Source organism: Pelobates fuscus, chromosome 2 (assembly GCF_036172605.1).
Source record: "Pelobates fuscus isolate aPelFus1 chromosome 2, aPelFus1.pri, whole genome shotgun sequence".
NCBI lineage: Eukaryota > Metazoa > Chordata > Amphibia > Anura > Pelobatidae > Pelobates > Pelobates fuscus.
In genome coordinates, this window is record NC_086318.1 from 1,536,384 (window position 1) to 1,562,896 (window position 26,513).

At 43.5% G+C, this 26,513-nt stretch overlaps 1 protein-coding gene across 2 annotated transcripts in view; it reads left to right on the forward strand.

Annotated features, from left to right (window-relative positions):
* The first annotated feature begins 2,622 nt into the window (after positions 1–2,622).
* Positions 2,623–26,513, forward strand: part of ABHD1 (abhydrolase domain containing 1) — a 161,825-nt gene continuing 137,934 nt past the window's right edge. The window contains exons 1-4 of one of the 2 annotated variants that reach the window (XM_063441839.1): positions 2,623–2,652; positions 2,733–2,764; positions 3,342–3,493; positions 11,945–12,105. In XM_063441839.1, the coding sequence (XP_063297909.1) occupies positions 3,383–3,493; positions 11,945–12,105 (272 nt within the window). In that variant the 5' untranslated portion in view covers positions 2,623–2,652; positions 2,733–2,764; positions 3,342–3,382. Of the gene's footprint in view, positions 2,653–2,732; positions 2,765–2,953; positions 2,970–3,300; positions 3,494–11,944; positions 12,106–26,513 lie in introns of those variants that run through there. The other variant, XM_063441840.1, reaches the window with a different exon arrangement.

Here is a 26,513-nt window from a genome sequence, read left to right on the forward strand (position 1 = left end):
ATGTGACTATGGCCCCTGGGACGTATTGCCCTTTAAGGAACTGATTTGGGGCTTATGGACTTGTATTGGACTGTGTATGGCCCTTTAAGAACTGTATTTGGGCATAATGGATTTTTATTGTGCTGTTTCTGGCCCTTTAAGTACTTTGGGAAAGGACCTGCAGTTTTGGCATGGCACTTTGGATGCAGCCGAACACAACCTTGAGCTCAAGCACAAATGTAGAACTCTCTACACACACACCCACAACTGCAGGAACAGCAGCAAGTTGGGTGCGAATAGCCCTCTGTCCCGATGCCAGTGCTTCCACTGGGGGTTGCTGCATCCATTTGATCTTCATTCCATGGGGAATGGTTCTGAGCAGTATCAGCAACATAATATAGTCCTTTTTGAGAACCCACTCTCTGGTGACTAGACTTGGGGCACTAGTTTTCCGACGAACACAGTTTAGTCGGAATTTCGGCTATTTGTCCGTTTGTCCAAAAGACAAATGAATGAATATGAATTAAAACGGATGAAACAAAGACCATTTCTCGGTGGATGAAATTGTGTCCTTCAATTAGTTCTTTTTGCATTAGTTTACTACAAGGACGGAGCTACCAGTTCACGTCTCTCTCCAGGTAATATTTAAAAATAGACGTGTCGGGGAGCTGTGCTCCTGCCACTACCCAGTGTGTTGCAAGTAATGGCATGTCTACTAAACAGCGAGCATCCAATGGCTGCTCACTGTTATACATCAATGCTATTGCTGCCCAGTCCTTAATCCAATAAAGGGAATCTGGCACAGGTCCTCCATGGCCCTGTGGTGGGGCATATAATAAACTAATTAACTGGGGGGGGGGGGGGGAGTGTCCGACCTCTGGGGGCCATTATAATAAATGGGGGGTCTGAAGCCATAAAATGAGAGAGGGGCCTAGGTTACTCCACATGAAGGTGGAGTAACTTGCTAATATACAACAGTTTTGTGATCAAAGCCCTCGGATTATGTGTAATAGACTTTCACGGGCTGCACATGGTTATTTTATCTTTTATCTACAATTACATTATGGTTGTTTCAAGCTAAACTTTGAAATGTATTATGAATTCCTGACAAGTCACACTTTAGTGAATAACTCTTTTGGGACCTAGTTCAATATTTATCCAGGCTTTTAAAGGTTAATCTTCTTCCCTAAACAAATATGGTGTCCTCGCTGTCTGCAAAGGGCAGGGTAAGAGGAACTGTGATTGGGTGATGACTTGTGTAAACTCCACCCACAGAGGAAATTAAAAAGAAAGAGGAGACTGATACATTGTATCGCATTGTGTAACATTGTGTGAGCTGGGTGTAACATTGTGTGAGCTGGGTGCAACATTGTGTGAGCTGGGTGTGTGACATTGTGTGAGCTGGGTGTAACATTGTGTGAGCTGGGTGCAACATTGTGTGAGCTCTGTGTGTGCTCTGTGTGTAACATTGTGTGAGCTCTGTGTGTGCTCTGTGTGTAACATTGTGTGAGCTGGGTGTGTGACATTGTGTGAGCTCTGTGTGAGCTCTGTGTGTGCTCTGTGTGTGACATTGTGTGAGCTCTGTGTGTGCTCTGTGTGTAACATTGTGTGAGCTCTGTGTGTAACATTGTGTGAGCTCTGTGTGTGTAACATTGTGTGAGCTCTGTGTGTGTAACATTGTGTGAGCTGTGTGTGTAACATTGTGTGAGCTCTGTGTGTGTAACATTGTGTGAGCTCTGTGTGTGTAACATTGTGTGAGCTCTGTGTGTGACATTGTGTGAGCTCTGTGTGTGACATTGTGTGAGCTGTGTGTAACATTGTGTGAGCTCTGTGTGTGCTATGTGTGTGTAACATTGTGTGAGCTGTGTGTAACATTGTGTGAGCTCTGTGTGTGCTATGTGTGTAACATTGTGTGAGCTGTGTGTAACATTGTGTGAGCTCTGTGTGTGCTATGTGTGTGTAACATTGTGTGAGCTGTGTGTAACATTGTGTGAGCTCTGTGTGTGCTATGTGTGTGTAACATTGTGTGCTCTGTGTGTAACATTGTGTGAGCTGGGTGCAACATTGTGTGAGCTGGGTGTGTGACATTGTGTGAGCTCTGTGTGTGCTCTGTGTGTGCTCTGTGTGTGACATTGTGTGAGCTCTGTGTGTGCTCTGTGTGTAACATTGTGTGAGCTCTGTGTGTAACATTGTGTGAGCTCTGTGTGTGTAACATTGTGTGAGCTCTGTGTGTGTAACATTGTGTGAGCTCTGTGTGTGACATTGTGTGAGCTCTGTGTGTGCTATGTGTGTGTAACATTGTGTGAGCTGTGTGTAACATTGTGTGAGCTCTGTGTGTGCTATGTGTGTGTAACATTGTGTGAGCTGTGTGTAACATTGTGTGAGCTCTGTGTGTGCTATGTGTGTGTAACATTGTGTGAGCTGTGTGTAACATTGTGTGAGCTCTGTGTGTGCTATGTGTGTGTAACATTGTGTGCTCTGTGTGTAACATTGTGTGAGCTATGTGTGACATTGTGTGAGCTCTGTGTGTGTAACATTGTGTGAGCTGTGTGTGTGACATTGTGTGAGCTCTGTGTGTGTAACATTGTGTGAGCTGTGTGTGTAACATTGTGTGAGCTGTGTGTAACATTGTGTGAGCTCTGTGTGTAACATTGTGTGAGCTCTGTGTGTGTGACATTGTGTGAGCTCTGTGTGTAACATTGTGTGAGCTCTGTGTGAGCTCTGTGTGTAACATTGTGTGAGCTGTGTGTGTAACATTGTGTGAGCTCTGTGTGTGTAACATTGTGTGAGCTCTGTGTGTAACATTGTGTGAGCTCTGTGTGTGTAACATTGTGTGAGCTCTGTGTGTAACATTGTGTGAGCTCTGTGTGTGTAACATTGTGTGAGCTCTGTGTGTGTAACATTGTGTGAGCTCTGTGTGTGTAACATTGTGTGAGCTCTGTGTGTGTAACATTGTGTGAGCTCTGTGTGTGTAACATTGTGTGAGCTGTGTGTGTGTAACATTGTGTGAGCTGTGTGTGTGACGTTGTGTGAGCTGTGTGTGACGTTGTGTGAGCTCTGTGTGTGACGTTGTGTGAGCTGTGTGTAACATTGTGTGAGCTGTGTGTAACATTGTGTGAGCTGTGTGTAACATTGTGTGAGCTGTGTATGTAACATTGTGTGAGCTCTGTGTGTGACGTTGTGTGAGCTGTGTGTAACATTGTGTGAGCTCTGTGTGTGACGTTGTGTGAGCTCTGTGTGTAACATTGTGTGAGCTGTGTGTAACATTGTGTGAGCTCTGTGTGTGACGTTGTGTGAGCTCTGTGTGTAACATTGTGTGAGCTGTGTGTAACATTGTGTGAGCTGTGTGTGTGTCATATTAGCCCTGAATTGTGTGTGAGTGCCTGCTCAGTGAGTGTGTAACATGCCAGGAGGCTCTCAGGAAACAACTCCCAGCATGGCACAATCTCTCTCCTGCTTCCTCCTGGGGATTGGCACCACTTATCTCTACTATTACTGGAGACACGTCTGCAAGGTCAGTGTGCTCGGTAAATCATTAACTGCCCTGTGACAACAATTCACCTCCTGCTCAGAGTCTGCCTCAGCGCCCTGTTTTAAATATCACCAACAAAGAGATGATGTAAATAACATTTTTACTTCCAGGTATTAAACTTGTATATAGGTAGAGTAAACAACGATTATAAAACTAATATGTCATTACATTAAATAAAGTGTCAGGAATACAGCACACCAACCCTACACTGCTGGGGGACAAAGCACTCACTCGCCTAGTAAAATAAATAGACAACACAGAACACAAACCCAACACTGCAGGGGGGGACAGAGCAGCCCACCACACCTGGTAATGGTACGGGCTCAGACTAGGAGAGTAGAGGATACTAATTGTAGGGGCTCAGTCTAGGAGAGAAGAGGATGGTAATGGTGGGGGCTCAGTCTAGGAGAGTAGAGGATGGTAATGGTAGGGGCTCAGTCTAGCAGAGTAGAGGATACTAATTGTAGGGGCTCAGTCTAGGAGAGTAGAGGATGTTAATGGTGGGGGCTCAGTCTAGGAGAGTAGAGGATGGTAATGGTAGGGGCTCAGTCTAGGAGAGTAGAGGATGGTAATGGTGGGGGCTCAGTCTAGGAGAGTAGAGGATGGTAATGGTGGGGACTCAGTCTAGGAGAGTAGAGGATGTTAATGGTAGGGGCTCAGTCTAGGAGAGTAGAGGATGTTAATGGTGGGGGCTCAGTCTAGGAGAGTAGAGGATGGTAATGGTAGGGGCTCAGTCTAGGAGAGTAGAGGATGGTAATGGATAGGGGCTCAGTCTAGGAGAGTAAAGGATACTAATTGTAGGGGCTCAGTCTAGGAGAGTAGAGGATGGTGATGGATAGGGGCTCAGTCTAGGAGAGTAGAGGATGGTAATGGTACGGGCTCAGTCTAGAAGAGTAGAGGATGGTAATGGTGGGGGATCAGTCTAGGAGAGTAGAGGGTGGTAATGGTGGGGGCTCAGTCTAGGAGAGTAGAGGATGGTGATGGATAGGGGCTCAGTCTAGGAGAGTAGAGGATGGTAATGGTAGGGGCTCAGTCTAGAAGAGTAGAGGATGGTAATGGTGGGGGCTCAGTCTAGGAGAGTAGAGGATGGTAATGGTAGGGGCTCAGTCTAGAAGAGTAGAGGGTGGTAATGGTAGGGGCTCAGTCTAGGAGAGTAAAGGATACTAATTGTAGGGGCTCAGTCTAGGAGAGTAGAGGATACTAATTGTAGGGGCTCAGTCTAGGAGAGTAGAGGATACTAACTGTAGGGGCTCAGTCTAGGAGAGTAGAGGATGGTAATGGTAGGGGCTCAGTCTAGGAGAGTAGAGGATGTTAATGGTGGGGGCTCAGTCTAGGAGAGTAGAGGATGGTAATGAATAGGGGCTCAGTCTAGCAGAGTAGAGGATGGTAATGGTAAGGGCTCAGTCTAGGAGAGTAGAGGATGGTAATGGTAGGGGCTCAGTCTAGGGGAGTAGAGGATGGTAATGGTAGGGGCTCAGTCTAGGAGAGTAGAGGATGGTAATGGATAGGGGCTCAGTCTAGGAGAGTAAAGGATACTAATTGTAGGGGCTCAGTCTAGGAGAGTAGAGGATGGTGATGGATAGGGGCTCAGTCTAGGAGAGTAGAGGATGGTAATGGTACGGGCTCAGTCTAGAAGAGTAGAGGATGGTAATGGTGGGGGATCAGTCTAGAAGAGTAGAGGATGGTAATGGTGGGGGATCAGTCTAGGAGAGTAGAGGGTGGTAATGGTGGGGGCTCAGTCTAGGAGAGTAGAGGATGGTAATGGTGGGGGATCAGTCTAGGAGAGTAGAGGGTGGTAATGGTGGGGGCTCAGTCTAGGAGAGTAGAGGATGGTGATGGATAGGGGCTCAGTCTAGGAGAGTAGAGGATGGTAATGGTAGGGGCTCAGTCTAGAAGAGTAGAGGATGGTAATGGTGGGGGATCAGTCTAGGAGAGTAGAGGGTGGTAATGGTAGGGGCTCAGTCTAGGAGAGTAAAGGATACTAATTGTAGGGGCTCAGTCTAGGAGAGTAGAGGATACTAATTGTAGGGGCTCAGTCTAGGAGAGTAGAGGATACTAATTGTAGGGGCTCAGTCTAGGAGAGTAGAGGATGGTAATGGGTAGGGGCTCAGTCTAGGAGAGTAGAGGATGTTAATGGTGGGGGCTCAGTCTAGGAGAGTAGAGGATGGTAATGGTAGGGGCTCAGTCTAGGAGAGTAGAAGATGGTAATGGTAGGGGCTCAGTCTAGCAGAGTAGAGGATACTAATTGTAGGGGCTCAGTCTAGGAGAGTAGAGGATACTAATTGTAGGGGCTCAGTCTAGGAGAGTAGAGGATGGTAATGGTACGGGCTCAGTCTAGGAGAGTAGAGGATGGTAATGGTAGGGGCTCAGTCTAGCAGAGTAGAGGATACTAATTGTAGGGGCTCAGTCTAGGAGAGTAGAGGATGTTAATGGTAGGGGCTCAGTCTAGGAGAGTAGAGGATGGTAATTGTAGGAGAGTCTAGGAAAGTAGAGGATACTAATTGTAGGGGCTCAGTCTAGTAGAGTAGAGGATGGTAATGGTGGTGGCTCAGTCTAGGAGAGTAAAGGATGGTAATGGTAGGGGCTCAGTCTAGGAGAGTAGAGGATGGTAATGGTGGGGGCTTAGTCTAGGAGAATAGAGGATGGTAATGAATAGGAGCTCAGCAAAGGAGAGTAAAGGATGGGTAGGGGTTCCATGTAGGAGAGTAGAGGATAGTAATTGTAGGGGGTCAGTCTAGGAGAGTAGAGGATGGTAATGGTAGGGGCTCAGTCTAGGAGAGTAGAGGATGGTAATGGTAGGGGCTCCGTCTAGGAGAGTAGAGGATGGTAATGGTAAGGGTTCAGTCTAGGAAAGTAGAGGATGGTAATGGTAAGGGCTCAGTCTAGGAGAGTAGAGGATGGTATTGGTAGGGGCTCAGTCTGGGAGAGTAGAGGATGGTCATGGTAGGGGCTCAGTCTAGGAGAGTAGAGGATTGTCATGGTAGGGGCTCAGTCTAGGAGAGTAGATGATGGTAATGGTAGGGGCTCAGTCTAGGAGAGTAGATGATGGTAATGGTAGGGGCTCAGTCTAGGAGAGTAGAGGATAGTAATTGTAGGGGCTCGGTCTAGGACAGTAGAGGATGGGTAGGGGCTCCAGGTAGGAGAGTATAGGATGGCATGGGTAGGGATTCTGACAAAGAGGAGTAAAGGGAATGGTCTGGGTAGGATCCTCAGATTAGGAGATAATGGTATGGTTATGGATTCCAGCTAGGAGAGAAGAGGATTTTACTGATAGCATAGAATATGCCCTTGTCACAAAATGTGAGGAATTGCAATCACTATTCATTCCCTAAATTGTTCGGGCTCTATATACGAGAGTATAGAATGGTAAGGGTATGGGCTATGGGTTGGAGAGTAGAGAATGGTATGATTATAGACTCCGGCTAGGGAAGAAGAGGATGGAATAGATTAGGCTTTATATTAGGGATCGACAGATTATTGGTTTTACCGATATTATCGGCCGATATTTGGTATTTTCAGCAATATCGGTATCGGCCAATAAAGATACCGATATTGCCGATAATACATACCAGGACCGCCGGGCTCATTACAAGGGGGAAGGGGGGCGCAGAAAGCTGTTACTTACCTCCCAACAGCTCCCTTCAGGTCCCTGTGTAAATCTGGCGAGTTTCGCGGCCGTCATGCAAGGCTTAGCGCGGCACGCAGACCGCGAGATTTACACATGGAGCGGAAGGGAGCTGCTGGGAGCTAAGTAACAGCTTCCTACGGGCCTCCCCCCTACTGGTCAGTACATACCACTGGACCACCGGGGAATGCCAGAGCCCGCTCCCTGGCCAGGTAACAAGCAGGGAGGGGGGACCAAAAAATAAATAAAACATAAATATTAAAAATAAAATTAAAATAAAAAATACCCTCCCCTCCCCCCCATTTTACACAAATCACATCCCATCAGAAACACACACTACACAAACACACACACACACACTCTGCATTATAAGCACACACTAGACAAACACACACACACTCTGCATTATATACACACACACTAAACAAACACACACACTGCATTATATACACACTATACAAACACACACACACACACTCTACATTCATTATATACACACTACACAAACACACACACTGGATTATATACACACACACTCTGCATTATATACACACACACTGCATTATTCACACATTATACAAACACACACACACACTCTGCATTCATTATATACACACTACACAAACACACACACTGCATTCTATACATACACTACACAAACACACACACTGCAAGAAAATGGGGGATGGGTCTGCGCCACTGGGTACAACAGATAATGATATTAAGTCCAATGGGATCTATATCGTGTGTCCAAAATTCTACTTAATACGGTATCCAGAAGATGTCAATGACATGGAAGATAATCCAATTTTGTAAGAAATAGAAGAGTTCTTACTTACAGTTGACAGAGCTTAATCCAGCTCTGGTGTGAATGGCTTGCAGCGGTATTATCCCCGCTTGCAGGATATACGGCAAGTGTCCTCTTCTATGTAGTGGCAGGTAACCAAATGGGAAATAAAAATGGAAACAATAATGGTGCAGTATGTTCCACACATGCGATAAAAGATATAAAATATAATAGATACACTCACATTCGGTAGAGCTTCAGCTAGCTCTAGTTTGATAGGCGTGCAGCGGTATAATCCCCGCTTAGAGGATATGGGATGAGTGATCTTGACACGAATATCAGTAGCTCGGAGAGAAGATAAAACAGCGATAGTGCTCTCAATAAAATCTTTAGTGATAAAATAAAACAATAAAATATACTCACAATATATAGGGCAGACTGACTGCTCTATGTAACAGCGTAGGTGGTATAATCCCCACCTAGGATTCTTTGGAGTATTATATCCAGGAAGTAAAAAAAATAAAAAATAAAAATAAAAGAAGTATAAAATATATATAAAAAAGCCAGGTAGTAGTAAAAGATGATGGTTACAATGTAAAAATGACCAAAATCTTTTTATTAACAGTATATAAAAACAGTAAAAGTATCCATTTATATACTGTTAATAAAAAGATTTTGGTCATTTTTACATTGTAACCATCATCTTTTACTACTACCTGGCTTTTTTATATATATTTTATACTTCTTTTATTTTTATTTTTTATTTTTTTTACTTCCTGGATATAATACTCCAAAGAATCCTAGGTGGGGATTATACCACCTACGCTGTTACATAGAGCAGTCAGTCTGCCCTATATATTGTGAGTATATTTTATTGTTTTATTTTATCACTAAAGATTTTATTGAGAGCACTATCGCTGTTTTATCTTCTCTCCGAGCTATTGATATTCGTGTCAAGATCACTCATCCCATATCCTCTAAGCGGGGATTATACCGCTGCACGCCTATCAAACTAGAGCTAGCTGAAGCTCTACCGAATGTGAGTGTATCTATTATATTTTATATCTTTTATCGCATGTGTGGAACATACTGCACCATTATTGTTTCCATTTTTATTTCCCATTTGGTTACCTGCCACTACATAGAAGAGGACACTTGCCGTATATCCTGCAAGCGGGGATAATACCGCTGCAAGCCATTCACACCAGAGCTGGATTAAGCTCTGTCAACTGTAAGTAAGAACTCTTCTATTTCTTACAAAATTGGATTATCTTCCATGTCATTGACATCTTCTGGATACCGTATTAAGTAGAATTTTGGACACACGATATAGATCCCATTGGACTTAATATCATTATCTGTTGTACCCAGTGGCGCAGACCCATCCCCCATTTTCTTGCTTTGTCTATTTATCTCCAGGGACATTAGAGGGAGTCCCTGTTTGGGACTGCTGCCTTCCTGATTAGCGCTGACTCTATTCCTTGTTTTGTTACAAACACACACTCTGTATTATATACACACACTATACAAACACACACACTATACAAACACACACACACACTGCATCATATACACACACTATACAAACACACACACACTCTGTATTATATACACACACTATACAAACACACACACTGCATTATATACACACACTATACAAACACACACACTCTGCATTATATACACACACTATACAAACACACATACACTTTGCATTATATACACACACACACACACTCTGCATTATATACACACACACTATACAAACACACACACACTGCATTATATACACACACTATACAAACACACACACTCTGCATTATATACACACACTATACAAACACACATACACTTTGCATTATATACACACGCTATATAAACACACACTCTGCATTATATACACCCACTATACAAACACACACACACTCTGCATTATATACACACACTATACAAACACACATACACTTTGCATTATATACACACGCTATATAAACACACACTCTGCATTATATACACCCACTATACAAACACACACACACTCTGCATTATATACACACACTACACAAACACACACACACACTCTGCATTATATACACACACACTCTGCATTATATACACACACTACACAAACACACACTCTGCATTATATACACACTACACAAACACACACACTCTGCATTATATACACACTACACAAACACACACACTCTGCATTCACACGCTGCATTATATACACACACTATACAAACACACACACTCTGCATTATATACACACACTATACAAACACACATACACTTTGCATTATATCCACACACTATATAAACACACACTCTGCATTATATACACCCACTATACAAACACACACACACTCTGCATTATATACACACTACACACACTATACAAACACACACACACTCTGCATTATATACACACACTATACAAACACACACACTGCATTATATACACATACTATACAAACACACACACACTCTGCATTATATACACACACACACACTATACAGACACACACACACACTCTGCATTATATACACACACACTATACAAACACACACACACTGCATTATATACACACGCTATATAAACACACACTCTGCATTATATACACCCACTATACAAACACACACACACTCTGCATTATATACACACACTATACAAACACACATACACTTTGCATTATATACACACGCTATATAAACACACACTCTGCATTATATACACCCACTATACAAACACACACACACTCTGCATTATATACACACACTACACAAACACACACACACACTCTGCATTATATACACACACACTCTGCATTATATACACACACTACACAAACACACACTCTGCATTATATACACACTACACAAACACACACACTCTGCATTATATACACACTACACAAACACACACACTCTGCATTCACACGCTGCATTATATACACACACTATACAAACACACACACTCTGCATTATATACACACACTATACAAACACACATACACTTTGCATTATATCCACACACTATATAAACACACACTCTGCATTATATACACCCACTATACAAACACACACACACTCTGCATTATATACACACACTACACAAACACACACACTCTGCATTATATACACACACTATACAAACACACATACACTTTGCATTATATACACACACTATATAAACACACACTCTGCATTATATACACCCACTATACAAACACACACACACTCTGCATTATATACACACACTACACAAACACACACACTCTGCATTATATACACACACACACACACACTCTGCATTATATACACACACTATACAAACACACATACACTTTGCATTATATACACACACTATATAAACACACACTCTGCGTTATATACACCCACTATACAAACACACACACTCTGCATTATATACACACACTACACAAACACACACACACACACTCTGCATTATATACACACACTACACAAACACACACACTCTGCATTATATACACACTACACAAACACACACACTCTGCATTCACTATAGATACACACTAAACACTCCCTGCATTCATTGTATACACACTACACAAATACACAGTGCATCCACTACACAAACACACACAGCTCCCCTGTCTAAACACACTGCATCCACTACATGTGGCATGTATATTTTGTGCATTTACCTTTAGAAATTGTTGTATTTTTTCAAAATGGTAAATGTACAGAATATCGGCAAGTTATCGGCTATCGGCCTGAAAGTTCACAGATTATCGGTATCGGCTCTAAAAAATCAATATCGGTCGATCCCTACTTCATATACAAGAGTATAGAATGGTAACGGTAGGGGCTCTGGGTTGTAGAGTAGTGGTTGGTATGGTACGGGCTCCTACTAGGAGAGAAGAGGATTTTACTGATAGCATAAAAAATGCCTTTGTCACAAAATGTGTGGAATTGCAATAACTATTCATTAAACATGTAATTTATTTTATTGTGGGAACGTTGATCTAACCAGAGACCTCGCTTGGTGTCTGCACCTTGTTTCCGCTTCTTCCTTGAGTCTCGATGTCACGTGGTAAACGATGTATACCGGCCAACATTTTGGTGTCTTGAAGGACGCTTACAGACGATTCTCCGTGTCCTTCTTCTGTCCAAACCACTTGTGTCCTACAGAAAGTGAGTAGATATTATGAATATAAGGGAGATATAGAGAGAACACAATCAAAGGATCGTATTTAAATACAAATTAAACATGTTTTGTCATGTGGATGAGTGGAGGACATGTAGCCACAGTCATGAAACCTCATAGTTTTGGTGTCCAATAGGTTACACTATACAAATCATTTTCCCAAGGAGGAAAACACACTTAGAATTTAAACCAATGGAAATAGTTCTTAAAGGAATACTATGAGCTCCAAAATAACTTCAGCTTTTTTAAGTGATTTTTGAGTATAGATCATACTCCTGAAGTCTCACTGCTCAATTCTCTTCCATTTAGGAGTTAAATCACTTTGTTTAGAAAACACTAGTCACACCTCACTGTGTGGGACTCACACCGCCCTCCTAAACACTTCCAATAAAGAGTTATCTAATGTTTACACTTCCTTTATTGCAAAGTCTGTTTAATTTAGAATTGCGTATCTCCTGCCCTATTGAGAGCATGCAGCAGCCCCCTGTGTGTTCAATAACAGAACAGGAGACAATAACTTCTAAAGTAAACATAGTGTGCTGCAAGATCTGATTGAAAATGGAACCATTTTTTTTTTATGCAGGCTGTGTCAGTCACAGCCAGGGGATATGTGGCTAGAGCTGCATAAACAGAAACAAAAGTGGTTTAACTCCTAAACGGTAGAGAACAGAGCAGTTATATCGCAAGGGCATGACCTATACACCAAAACTACCTTGTAACGGATCACCTGGCACCCCAACTGGGTACCTCAGTTGACGGATTTCCTAGCACTTCCTGAAGGCTCCAAGCACAAGCTCTTACATGAGCTTAGCAGTGAATATAGCAAGGGAGTATGCAGAGCATAGCAATCCCTTGTAGCAGATTCCCCCAATAAGAGACAGCACTCCAAATTGAGGGTGAAGTAGAACTGACTGTACTAGCCCATACAGCCTCTTTTATTCACATTCTACAAACATAGTACTGCCCACAGGGAATAATCACGTACAATACACTCAGACACTCCCACACAAAATCCTTCCCTTTGCCTGTGATACAATTACCTTACACAATGGGTTAATATAATTATCACAGGCAGGTAAATACACAGTTTTACACAATATTCATAACTTTAAAAGTATGCATCACATTCACATTTTCAGAATCAGCACACTCCAAATACCAACATACGTCAAAATCACACAAATTGGTCCAGTGGGTCAAAAGTTAGATCAACGTCCTTTGTGACCAAATGAAGCTTGGCTTTTCTGCCCCAAACCAGTTCCACAGAGTCTTCTATCCTGGAGATAATTGGGAAGTAATCCAATTATATCCAAGGACAGAGGCAAAACTCTATTAGCCACATGGTAGCAAAATACAATAAAATACATAAAAATATATAACTGTGCAGCCATTGCATAAAACAGGTACATTCAACATATCCCCAGATAGCTCAGATCTGAGCGCACATTATTACTGAATGGCGCTCAGATCACATACATACAGTTCAATTGCCATGGAGCCAAAGTCTTTCACATAGTCTTTCGTTATACGAATGGGCTCCATGGCATAGCTATCTGGGGTAACGCTGCTCACATAGGGAAAGTACCGAATGACCCGGCTTTTGGGTCTTTGCAGGGGAAAATCAAGCATTTCAACATGGGGCCATAGTCACAGGGCAGGAGGCTGGCAATCAGTCTTCTCCAATGCCCAGTGGCGAGGCTGGTTCCTCCACATACCTTATTCACAATTTCTTCTTCAAGGATAGCGCAGTTACCCTGATGTGGTATTCTGCCCTCTTCAGGAATACCCAAGAAATGACAGGCTCAAACCTGGTGATGCTCTGTGCCCAGAGTTTATAAACTAACTGCTGGTTTAAAAGTTATTAAAATAACATCTTCAAGTTGTATTGCTGACACTATGAGCACAGTTTTATGTCACATTTTATCATTTAATTAGAGCAGGGCTCTTTAAACTCTGGCCCTCCAGATGTTGCTGAACTGAATCTCCCATAATTCTCTGGCTATCTATTTCATTCAAAGAATTGTGGGGTTGTAGTTCAGCAACATCTGGAGGGCCAGAGTTTGGAGAACCCTGAATTAGAGGAACAGAGTGCCAACAAAAGCACTGCACCCATGCTGTATTCATGGACACCATATTATGATTTTGGGAATGAAATATTTTTTAATAAGCATTGACCTTGTGTCTGTAAGATGTGTACATGATTTGGTGTGTGCAAGTTCAGGATGGTATGTGAGACAGTGTGTGTCTGTTTCATGGTGTAGAAATAAATAAAGTGTCTCCCTGAGAGCGGGCACTCAACAAAAGAGGAGCACTGCTCTCAATGGTACAGTGTCAGTGTGGGTAGTACCCGCCTAGCCAGGGCATGAACCCAAATATAGAAATGGAAAACAATATATCGGAGAAAGCTCTATCCAAAGACAGAGCCCCCTAGCTGGTAGATAAGCAATGACAATAATAATATGTAAATGATGTCTAAAAGTAGTGATTAGATGAAGGTATAGAGGAGATTCCCAGAAATGGCTACAATGTACTATACAGACTTTATTATGTGCGGTCCGATGTACAAGGTAACAACAGCTAAATAACGATGTATAGTAGTAGAGACCTGTATTAAAATAAGGAAGTAGTACACAGGGTTAAGAATAAAAGTAGATGGACACAAGTTTCCTCTGATAAAGCTGTAAATAGAGGAGGGGGTCAGTATCTGTAAAACAGTGAACACTACACAATGAAAGTAGAGTTCCCACTCACTGGTGATAAGCAGGTGTCTAGAGGTGTTCCAAAAAGGAATCATGAATCTCAAAGTACTGAAGTAGTAGGAAAAAAACAGGGAGACAAGGAGAGATAAATGAAAGTAGATAAATAAGTAAAGGTCAGTGTGGCGGACCCTGGGTAACCCGGCTGGTTACCTCCGCTATTAATAATTGACCAGACCCATTTTCCCCCAGTAACTGGATGACACACAGTTCCAGGGGTACAACAACAACTTTATTGGCCACACTCGGCTTTATATTCTCCCCATGCAAGGGGGTGGAATGCAGGTAAAAGACAATGTCCCCTCCCAGTGTTCTCCCCCCTCCCAGAAGTCGTATATCGGAACCGGAACTCTAGTCCCTTTGTCCTTTGTTACTTCCACTTCATGTCCCCTCCCAGGGTCCTCCATGTGACAGGAACTCCAGTCCCTTTGTCCCTGGTTCCTGCCACCCAAATACAGGGTTTGCCACTTCCCGTGGCAGGGGGTCTTCTACCCACGATTCTCCCATCCCATAGTGTTCTTCCACCCCCATCCCATAGTGTTCTTACCCCCGCATCCCATAGTGTTCTTCCTTACCTCCCCCCCTTGGTCCCTGGTGTGTCTCCTACCTCTTTGTAGCGTGGCCAAGCGGAGCAGACCGCGGTACAGGAGCTTCAGTTTCCTGTACCCGGCCAGACTGACAGGAAGTGCTCGCTCAGCTCTGCTCAGCCATGCTACACAGAGTGACTGGTAGAAGAGAATGCTGTGAGCCCACCTCCTGCCAGTCACTCCAATCTAGGGCCCCCCGGGCCGGTGCACCCTAAGGCAGCTGCTTGTGCCGCCTTATGGACGCGCAGGACCTGCCGCAGGACTACTAACGGGAACGGTGTTCCTGTTTTGTCCTCTCATGGTTTTCCTCTTATCTCTCCCAACGCTCAATCAGTGTCTCCTTTTCCACGGATACCTCCTCCCCTCGTCCTGTCTCGGTTGGAGTTCCCCAAGGCTCTGTCCTTGGTCCCCTTCTATTTTCTCTTTATACTGCCTTTCTTGGCAAACTTATTGCCTCTGTTGGATTCCACTATCACCTGTACGCTGATGACACCCAAATATATCTCTCATTCCCAGCCGTCCTGCAACGTGTCACTGCTTGCTTGCCTTTCTTCCATCTCTGACTGGATGTCCTTCCGCTTTCTGAAACTCAATCTCTCTAAAACTAAACTCCTCATCTATCCTCCTCCTAATACTGATCCTCCTCTCTCACTCTCCCTTCAAGTCAGTGGTATCCACATAAGTCCATCCTTGCAAGCACACTGTCTTGGCGTTATACTTGACTCTGGCCTCACCTTTGAGCCTCACATCCAGTTTGTTGCCAAATCCTGTAGATTCCAACTTAAAAACATAGCTTGCATCCGCCCCTTTCTTACAAAAGATGATACCAAGGAGCTTGTCCATGCTCTAGTAATTTCCCGCTTGGATTATTGTAACCCTCTCCTGATTGGTCTTCCCAAAAGCCGTATCACCCCGCTACAGTCTGTAATGAATGCCGCCGCCAGACTGATTTTCCTCTCTAGTCGGTCCTCACCCCACTGTCAGTTGTTACATTGGCTTCCTGTATCCTATAGGAGTCAATTCAAAGTGCTAACCCATACATATAAAGCTGTGAACAATTCTAGCCCCTCTTATATCTCTTCACAGATCCATAGGTATGCCCCTCCTCGTTCCCTCCGCTATGCCCGTGACCTTCTCCTGTCCACTGCTCGCACCCGTACGGCCAACTCGTGCTTGCGGGACTTCTTGCGGGTGGCTCCCTTCCTATGGAATAGCCTGCCTACTGCCATCAGACTCTCCCCTAGTCTTCAATCCTTTAAGAAGTGCCTTAAAACCCTCTTTAGGAAAGCATATGGCCTTCCAGAGTAACCTCTATCTTGCTCTCTCCTAAAGGGCAGCACTCTACTCTGTCCTCCAGCTCTGCCTCACTCCCACCTTATTTGATTGATATTTCCTGTCCTAATGTGTTTTCCACCCCACCTCCTATAGACTGTAAGCTCGTTTGAGCAGGGTCCTCTTCAACCTATCGTTCCTGTAAGTTTTCTTGTAATTGTCCTATTTATAGTTACATCCCCCCTCTCATAATATTGTAAAGCTCTACGGAATCTGTTGGCGCTATATAAATGGCTATAATAATAATAATAATTCCACTTTGTATAATGATATCAGTTGAAATATGTGTAACATCTCAAAAACATAGCTCGGATCCATCCCTATTTAACAACATAGGAGGATAGGATGGCTAGAAGGTTGGAGGAGATTTTAAACTAGTAGTAGGGGGGGAGGGTCAAAGCAATCTAGAAAATGGAGACAGGATGGAAAGGAGATGGGCTTTAGCTCAGAACAATGGGGTGGAGATGGGGGGAGGGGGAAGCTCAGAACAGAGGAGGTATGTAATATTGATAATTCACAAAAAGTACAAATGAAACATGGTAATATTAAATGTATGCTCACTAATGCAAGGAGCCTATATAACAAAATGGGGGAACTAGAGGCATTAGCATACACTAAACAATACAATATAATAGGCATAACAGAAACATGGTGGGATGAGACACACGACTGGGCAGTTAACTTAAATGGGTACACGTTATTTAGGAAGGATAGGAAAAACAGGAAAGGTGGTGGGGTATGTTTGTATGTCAACCATGAGTTCAAGTCAAATCTTAGGCATGTGGAGTGTGACGGGGAAAATGTGGAAGCTTTATGGGTAGATATCTGCTTGGGGCAAACAAAGGGAAATACGTTATTGGTTGGGATATGTTATAACACACCAAATGTAAATATTAATGAGGAAGAACTGCTGTTAGAGCAAATTGGTGAAGCTGCAAATCGGGGGAACACATTAATTATTGGAGATTTTAATTACCCGGACATAAATTGGGATAGAGGGACTAGTACTTCAGCAAGGGGAATCAGGTTTTTGAATGTGTTAAATGACACCTTAATATCACAACTGGTACAAGCACCAACTAGAAAGGACAGGGCTGGATTAACATAGGGGCTGATGGAGCTGCAGCTCCAGGCCCAGGCCCATTTAAAAAAGAAAAATAAAAAAAATATTTTTTTTTAATTTTTATTTTTTTTACACACTACTCTTAGGTTTGCCACCTGACTGGTATTTTACTGGCATAGCTGGTATTTGAGGCTGCCTGGCCAGTGCCAGTATTGCAGTAATATCGGCAATACAAATGTGGGTATTTTTCTCAGTATAAACGGAAATTACTCTGCAATACCAGCACTGGCCAGTAGGGGTCACGGTGTGTGGAGAGAGGCAGGGATAGGAAGTAACAGCATATCCCTCCCTGCCTCTCTCTACTACTCACTGATCCGTGGGGGAGCAGCTACACAGCACAGAGAGTCCAGACAGCAGCTCTGCAGCTCAGGTAAGTGAGGGATGCGGGGAAAGGCAGCAGGGAGACCTGGGGACACTGAGACACTGGAAAACACAGGGACACTGAGAGAAATAAGGACACTGAGACACATAGGGACATTGGGACACGGAGAAACTAGGGACAAAGTGTCACCTAGTCTCCCAGTGTCCCCTAGTCTCTGAAGTGTCTCAGTGTCCCTAGTGTCTCAGTGTCCCCATGGTTCCCAATTTCCCCTAGTTACCCAGTGACTGTGTCCCCATGTCTCCCAGTTTCCCCAAGTGTCTTAGTGCTCCATGTCTCCCAGTGTCCCCAAGTGCCTCAATGTCCCCGGGTCTCTCAGTGACATGGGGACACAGTGAGACATGGGGACACTGGGAGAAATGGGGACACTGGGAGACTATACGACTGTTCGACATGGGGACACTGACTATGTGATACATAGGGACACTGAGAGAGTGGGTGACTTGCGAGACTGAGACACTGGGAGAAAGGGAGACACTGGGAGCAATCCATCTATACAGCAGAATCAAACTGAGTAGTTTGTTGGTGATTTTACAGAATTTTCTCTTATGTCACTCCATGTGATGTCATGCATAACTAATTATACAAGTGTATAAGGCTGGTATTTTTTTTCCAAGAAAGGTGGCAACCCTAACTACTCTTCACACTCTTCACTCTTGCTTAAAGGAACACTATAGGGTCAGGAATACAATCATGTATTTCTTATTTCCTTATTATGTTAAAACCACCATTTATCCCCCCTGGCCCCCTCTTGCCTCCCTAAATATAGTAAACTCTTACTTGTATTCAAGTCTGCAGCTGCTGGCTCTGTCCCTGTCTGCCTCTGAACTGACTCTGTCTGCTGAAATCATCAGAAGTGGTGGTCTGAGCCAATTACAATGCTTCCCTATAGGATTTAGCTGAGACTGCCAACTAGCCAGATCAGGGGCAGAGCCAGCACAAGTCAAACATAGCCCTGGCCAATCAGAATCTCCTCATAAAGATAAATTGATTCAATGCATCTCTATGAGGAAATTTCAGTGTCTGCATGCAGAGGGTGAAGACACTGAATGGCAGTGCTGCACACTAGGCAGTACTGCCCCAGGGGGCACCTCTAGCAGCCATCTAGCCAGGAGTGGCCGTCAGAGTTATTTTCTCTGAAAAGACAATGTTTACTGAAAAAAGCCTGGAGGGAATGATTCTACTTACCAGAACAAATACAATAAGCTGTAGTTGTTCTGGTGACTATAGTGTCCCTTTAAGTTTGGAAGCTTAAGAGGGATGTATGGCAACAAAACTTGTGTGGACTGGCTGACAAAATTAGTTTAGGTAATGCAGACTTTGGTTTCTCTAACACTGTGGCATGTTCGCTTTCTTCTACACTCACTACATACACCTTTTCTCTGTCTCAGACTATATACCAGGAACTTCTGCCTGCTAGTAAGACGATAAGGAGACAAGTGGACATGGGGGACAGTCCTTAGAAAGCGTGGAGTAGGCGCATCATTTGATGCATTTATGTCAATCTCAGGGTGCTGCCTGCCTAGTATGCCCTTAGTTATACAGCATTCATGCCAGGCCGGCCTTCCAATTCTTTGGACTGACATGCCCCCTTTTTGGGCATGTTCACACCTTTTGGAAGGTCCGGTCATGTGATTTGTGTCAGTGGCACACCCTTTTACCCTTCCCTTTGACTTCCTGCTTCACTGGACACTGCTGTTAGGGGGTATGGATTTACTTGAAAGATGAAAGCATAAGTTAGAGAGAGATTAGCATAGAGTATGTGTTTTCTTATAGCTGCATTCTATGAGTTTCCCTCCAACACCATCTCCATCAGATACATGATGCTTGGGAGGTATGATTGTTTTAGTGTTTTTGGTCGATAAGATTCTGTAATTAGGCCCCATCATAATTGTCAGCACCAGGCCCACTGGGCTCTTAATCTGGCCCTGAGAAAGGATGCTTGTCTGGATCTCGTTATAACAAACAATGTTAATCTTTTAACCAACATTCAAGTAGGGGAGCATTTGGGAAATAGTGATCACAATATGGTAACTTTTAAATAAACTCAAAAAAGCAAAAGCACGTGGGGTATATTAAAACGTATAATTTAAAAAAAGCCAATTTCAATAAGATTAGGGCAGCTCTACAACATATCGACTGGCATAAACTCCTTAGTGATAAAACACTGAGGATAAATGGAAACTATTCAAACAAATATTAGAAAGGTACATTTCTCAGTATGTACCATTGGGTAATAAATATAAAAGAAACAAATTAAAACCAATGTGGCTTAGTAGAGAAGTAAAACAAGAGATTACAAATAAGAAAAGGGCTTTTAAAGCATTTAAATCGGACAAATCAGAGGCATCCTATATAAGATATAAGGAAGCCAATAATACTTGCAAAAAGGCAATTAAAGTGGCTAAACTAGAAAATGAGAAATTGATAGCCAAAGAATGCAAAACCAACCCCAACATTTTTTTCAAGTACGTTAATTCTAAAAAAACCAAAAAATTAAAGTGTAGGTACACTGAAAACAGAGATGGGTCTGTTAGTCAATGAAGACCAGGAAAAGGCAGAAATTTTAAATAACTATTTTTCTTCAGTATATATTAATGAGGATCCTATGGCAAGAGATATGCAAATGATTGCTGCAACAAACTTGCAGATAACTTGTGATTGGATAACTCGAGACAAGGTGCTACAGCTATTAAAGAAAATTAATGTAAATAATATCCACCCACGAGTACTTAAGGAGCTAAGTGGGGAAATAAGTGAACCTCTGTATTTCATTTTTTAAGATTCTTTTGTTTCAGGTATTGTACCGGAGGATTGGAGGAAGGCAGATGTTGTTCCTATATTTAAAAAGGGTTCAAAATCCTTGCCTGGAAATTATAGACCTGTGAGCTTAACTTCTGTGACTGGGAAATTATTTGAACGGCTATTAAGGGATAATATTCAGGAATTCATTGGGAAGAACTGTGTTATTAGCAATAATCAGCATGGGTTTATGAAACATAGGTCATGTCAAACTAACCTAATTGCATTCTACGAAGAAGTAAGTAGAAATATAGATCAGGGTGTTGCAGTGGATGTGATCTACTTGGATTTTGCCAAGGCATTTGATACGGTTCCTCACAATAGGTTAGTCTTCAAACTTAAAAAAATTGGTCTAGATGAATATTCTTGTTCTTGGGTAGAACATTGGCTTAAGGATAGAGTACAACGAGTTGTCATAAATGGTCAATTTTAAAGCTGGACAAAAGTGGTAAGTGGTGTCCCTCAGGGTTCTGTTTTGGGACCGCTTCTATTTAACATATTTATAAATGATCTTGAAATGGGCATTGAATGCCATGTATCAGTGTTTGCAGATGACACAAAACTTTGTAAAGTATGTGAGCAGGATATTGCCTTGCTGCAGAGGGATGTGGATAGATTGGGGGACTGGGCACTAAAATGGCAGATGAAATTTAACGTAGAAAAATGCAAAGTTATGCACTTCCGGGTTAAGAATGCACAAGCAATTTACACCCTAAAAGGTAGTGAACTAGGGATAACCAACCATGAGAAGGATTTGGGAATTGTTATAGACAACAAATTAGGTAGCAATATGCAATGTCAATCTGCCATTGCTAAGGCCAGTAAGGTTTTGTCATGTATAAATAGGGGCATAAATTCTCGAGATGAAAATATTATTTTGCCTCTTTATGAATCGCTGGTAAGACCACACCTTGAATATGCTGTGAAATTTTGGGCACCTGTTCTAAAGAAAGATATCATGGCACTAGAAAAAGTGCAGAGACGAGCTACAAAATTGATAAAAGGAATGGAGCATTTTAGTTATGAAGAAAGGTTAAAAAATGTAAATCTCTTTAGTTTGGAAAAACGACGCCTGAGAGGGGATATGATAACATTATACAAGTATATTCGGGGCCAGTACAAACCATTATCTGGAAATCTATTCATAAACAGGGCTATACATAGGACACGAGGTCACACATTTAGGCTTGAAGAAAGGAGATTTCATCTAAGGCAAAGAAAAAGTTTTTTTACAGTAAGAGCAATCAGGATATGGAATTCTTTGCCTGAAGAGGTGGTTTTGTCAGAGTCTATACAGATGTTTAAACTGCAATTGGATAAATACTTGCAAAAACATAACATACAGGGATATAATTTCTAATTAGTGGGGTAATAGCTGCTTGATCCAAGGAGACATCTGACTGCTATTTTGGGGTCAAGAAGGAATTTTTTCCTAGTTTGTTGCAAAATTGGAAGCGCTTCAGACTGGGTTTTTTGCCTTCTTTGATCAACAGCAAAAGCATATGTGAGGAAGGCTGAACTTGATGGACGCAAGTCTCTTTTCAGCTATGTAACTATGTAACAGACGCAGCTAAGGTGCTGGTCCATGTTGTTGTTCTCGCTTGACTACTGCAATCCCCTTCTCAGTGGTCTTACGTGTTCCCAGATTGCACTGCTGCAATCTATAATGAATGCGGTGGCATTTTTTTCCTGTCTGCCCACACCTCCCCCTTTTGTCCGTCCCTACATTGACTTCCAGTTAGATATAGGGCTCAATTTAAGATACTGGTGCTTGCTACATAATGCTGCTCCAACCTACCTATCCTCCCTGTAAGGGAGCTTCCTGTACTCCGTTTGGGTACCTCCGAAGACAGATACTCCTAGTGCTCATTGAGGGCTCCAAGCACTCCACCAGACACCATAAGCACTGCAGACTCCACAACCGCCACAGCTTGGTTGGGGTCTCGCCATCTCCTACCCACCCTGGACCTACGACAAGGCTCCAGGTTCCAGTGGGTGAACCTCTCTTCCTCCAGAGAGTCCAGCAAGAATAGCTATTACAAGAGCTCAGAGATTTCAAGGGTGTATAGTGATTATAGCAATCCCTTGTAGTGATATAGCAGTTTAACCCTCAATAAGAGACAAGACTCTAGATTGAGGGTTAAGTAAGTCTGCTTAATGGAAGCCACAGCTGACCTTTTTTGCAGGTTTCCCAACAAGGATGACGTCCAGGTGGACCTTGTTGGGAACAGGGACACAAAGTGTACAAACCAATGAAAACAATGTGACAGTGAATGGCACTCCCACATACAGTACACGATCCCTCCCCTCTGCCTGTGATATAATTAAGGCAGATAATACATTAACTTAATTATCCCCAGGCAGAAAAAACACAAATTTTTACAAAGTCCAATAAATACCCCAAAATACAACATATCCCCATAAGTCACATCCCCTGATAGTCCTGATCTGAGTGAACAACATATCCAAAAATCACCCAGATCAGATCAGGGGTTCAGGAATTTCCTGGAAGTCATAGTTTTGACCCACCGTGCACATGGTCCCATGCCCAAAACAGTTCCAGAGAATTAGGGCCAGCGGTCGGTCTCTCTGTCTGGCGTACAAAAGTACATACTTCACATGAACAGAGCCTTTTAAAGTGCATTGGGCAAGGTATATTGCAGGGCCCATAATCCTGAGGCAAGAGGCCTAGATCTGAGTGCACATTATTACTGAATGGTGCTCAGATCCAATACACACAGTTCAATCGCCATGGATCCAAAGTCTTTCACACTGTTCTTTCGGTATACGAATGGCTCTATGTTCACATGTCCGGAGCCCACTGCACATGGGCAACAGGCAGGCAGAAGACAGTGCCCCCTGCTACCCTCACGGCTACAGTGTCCCCAGTATGCTGGCTCTCGGACACAAGGTTCTTTTGCAGCAAGGTCATGGTAGTATATCACGCAAGCCAGTGGCTACCATCCCATTGACCTTGACTGTTTGTCGGTGCTGCTGTCAGTTGTCTCGGTGAGCTGCTTGGACAGGATCTGCTTTATGTAAGATGCCCCAACATTCTTCCTCTTCAATGCAGTGTGCAGCAGGCAGGGGGTTGCGTTGATTCCCTCCAGCTGGCCTTCTCCAGGATTGCGACTGCCGGGCTGGGTTCAATGGGCACTCTGGCTTCTTATGCCCCAGTTGCTTACACCCATAGCACCGGATGGGTTGAGAATAGTCCTGGGAATTGACTCGGGACTGCTGGGCATAATGGGTTGCTGGAGGTGGTGCTGGAGCGCGGTGTGCCGGGGTTTGGTAGGCGGCCACTGTAGGGGGGTGCCGCTGGTCGAAATTTCCACTTGAGCGGTATCTATGGCCCCAGAGCACTTTGCGAGCATTGGTATATTAGTCTGCCAGGCGGGCAACTTCAGGCATAGTGGAGGGTTTGCGGTCCCGGATACACTCCCTGACTCCTGGGGACAGCTTGTCAAAGAAATGTTCTAAAAGAAATAGCTGGAGCACTTCTTCCCCAGATACGGCTTGGCATCCAGCGACCCAGTGGGATGCCGTGCAGTGTACCCGGCATGCCCATTCGGTATAAGAATCTCCTGGCAGCTTGTTGGTGTCTCTGAATCGCCTCCGGTATGCCTCCGGTGTGATGGCATACCTGGTTAACAGAGCTTCTTTCACCACACTGTAATCAGCAATATCCTCGTCTGGGATGGCCCGGAAAGCCTCACTGGCCCGGCCGGATAGCTTCCCGGACAAAATAGTAAACGAGTCCTCTGGGGGTACCCTGTGCTCAAAATCTGCAAGGTATCCGTCAATTTCCCCTTCTGCTTCAATTACATTTTTAAATGCAGCAAATTGGACTTTCTTTTTCTCTGCCGGGATTATGATGGTTTGGGCTGCTGCAGCACCTCTTTGTTGCAGTAAACTTGCCTCTACCGTGGCTATGACCCGGGTAGTAATGTCCACGGTCGGGTTAGGACCATAATACGCCAGCCTTAACTTAACCGCCCGATCAAAACTTGCCTCTTCGGGGTTTCGGTCAGTTATGTTGGGCCTCTCAGTTACGTTGGCTCTTTCAGCTCCATCCATCTCAACTAGCTCTGCGATGATGTCCCTCTTTTTGCAGTTACTGACCAGTTGGCCGCTGAGGATGTTCCCTTTCTGAATGGAGAAGCAGTTAACGAAAGCTCAAATTAGCCGAACAGGAACCATACGAAATCCTTCACAAACTAAACAGCCGAACAAGCAAACCATACAAATCCAATACCCCCAAGTACGAGACCAAGCTCCGTATTGAGGGTTAAGCAGAGATCTGGTTTATTGAGGGCTACCTGCCCGGTATTTATGCAGGTCTTCCACCTGGTGGACACTCCCCTAGGGGACCAGATGGAAGACTGGGACAATATGAATACAGTGGCCAATCACAGTGGCACAAGCATAAACACTCCCCTTTAGCTGAGAAAGACCCTCCTCTCTATCCTGGAGATAATTGGGAAGTAATCCAATTATCTCCACGGATAGAAGCTAAACTCCATTTTAGACATAGTAATAAAAATACATAAAAATCAATAACTTCAAATTACACAAATAGAATGACCACATTTAATGTATCCCCAGATAGCCTGGATCTGAGCACACATTATTACCGAATGGCGCTCAGATCCTATACACACAGTCCAATCGCCATGAAGCCAAAGTCTTTCACATTGTCTTTCGGTATACGAATGGGCTCCACCATGGGATAGCTATCTGGGGTAAGTCTATTCATGCCTGAAAGTACCGAATGGACCGGCGTTCATATGCTGGATGGCAGAGAAGGGAGGTCAGTGACTTCAGCGGTGTTCGGGAGAAATAGTGTCCGTTTTCAGTTCCATTAAATCATCGACAAACACCGCTGATCATTCGTGCGTCCAAGATGGCCGCCGCCTTGTGGTCGGCATACGAACGTCAACCACCCAGCATACCGTCGACAATTAGGAGGTGTCTGCGTTCGAATGAGACCAAGAGGTTAACCAGCAGCACACTTTGATGCTGGGTGGCTGGCCGTTCGGCAGTTTGTTCGGGAGTTTGGTAAATAAACGAACGGTGGGTATGGACAGGCAATTAACCGAAAAACAGACGAAACCAAAGGGGTATAGGCATAGTTCCAAGACAGAGGGATCTGTCACAGTATACTTTTTATTTAAACTTGCATACAGTGTAACATTCTTCATTCTTCCACTGGGTATATTAGTACTTCGGCAATACTGTGCTTCAGAACTTCGGCGATTCAGCTATTCGGACATTTGGAAGTATCTGAATGTCCGAATTGCCCAAAATTCGGCCAAATTGACATTCGGAACAAAACGAATTGCACATGTCTATGTGGCACTGTTTGCATCTGTGTATCTGCATGTGTTTGTGTGTGTGTCTGTGCATCTGTATGTGT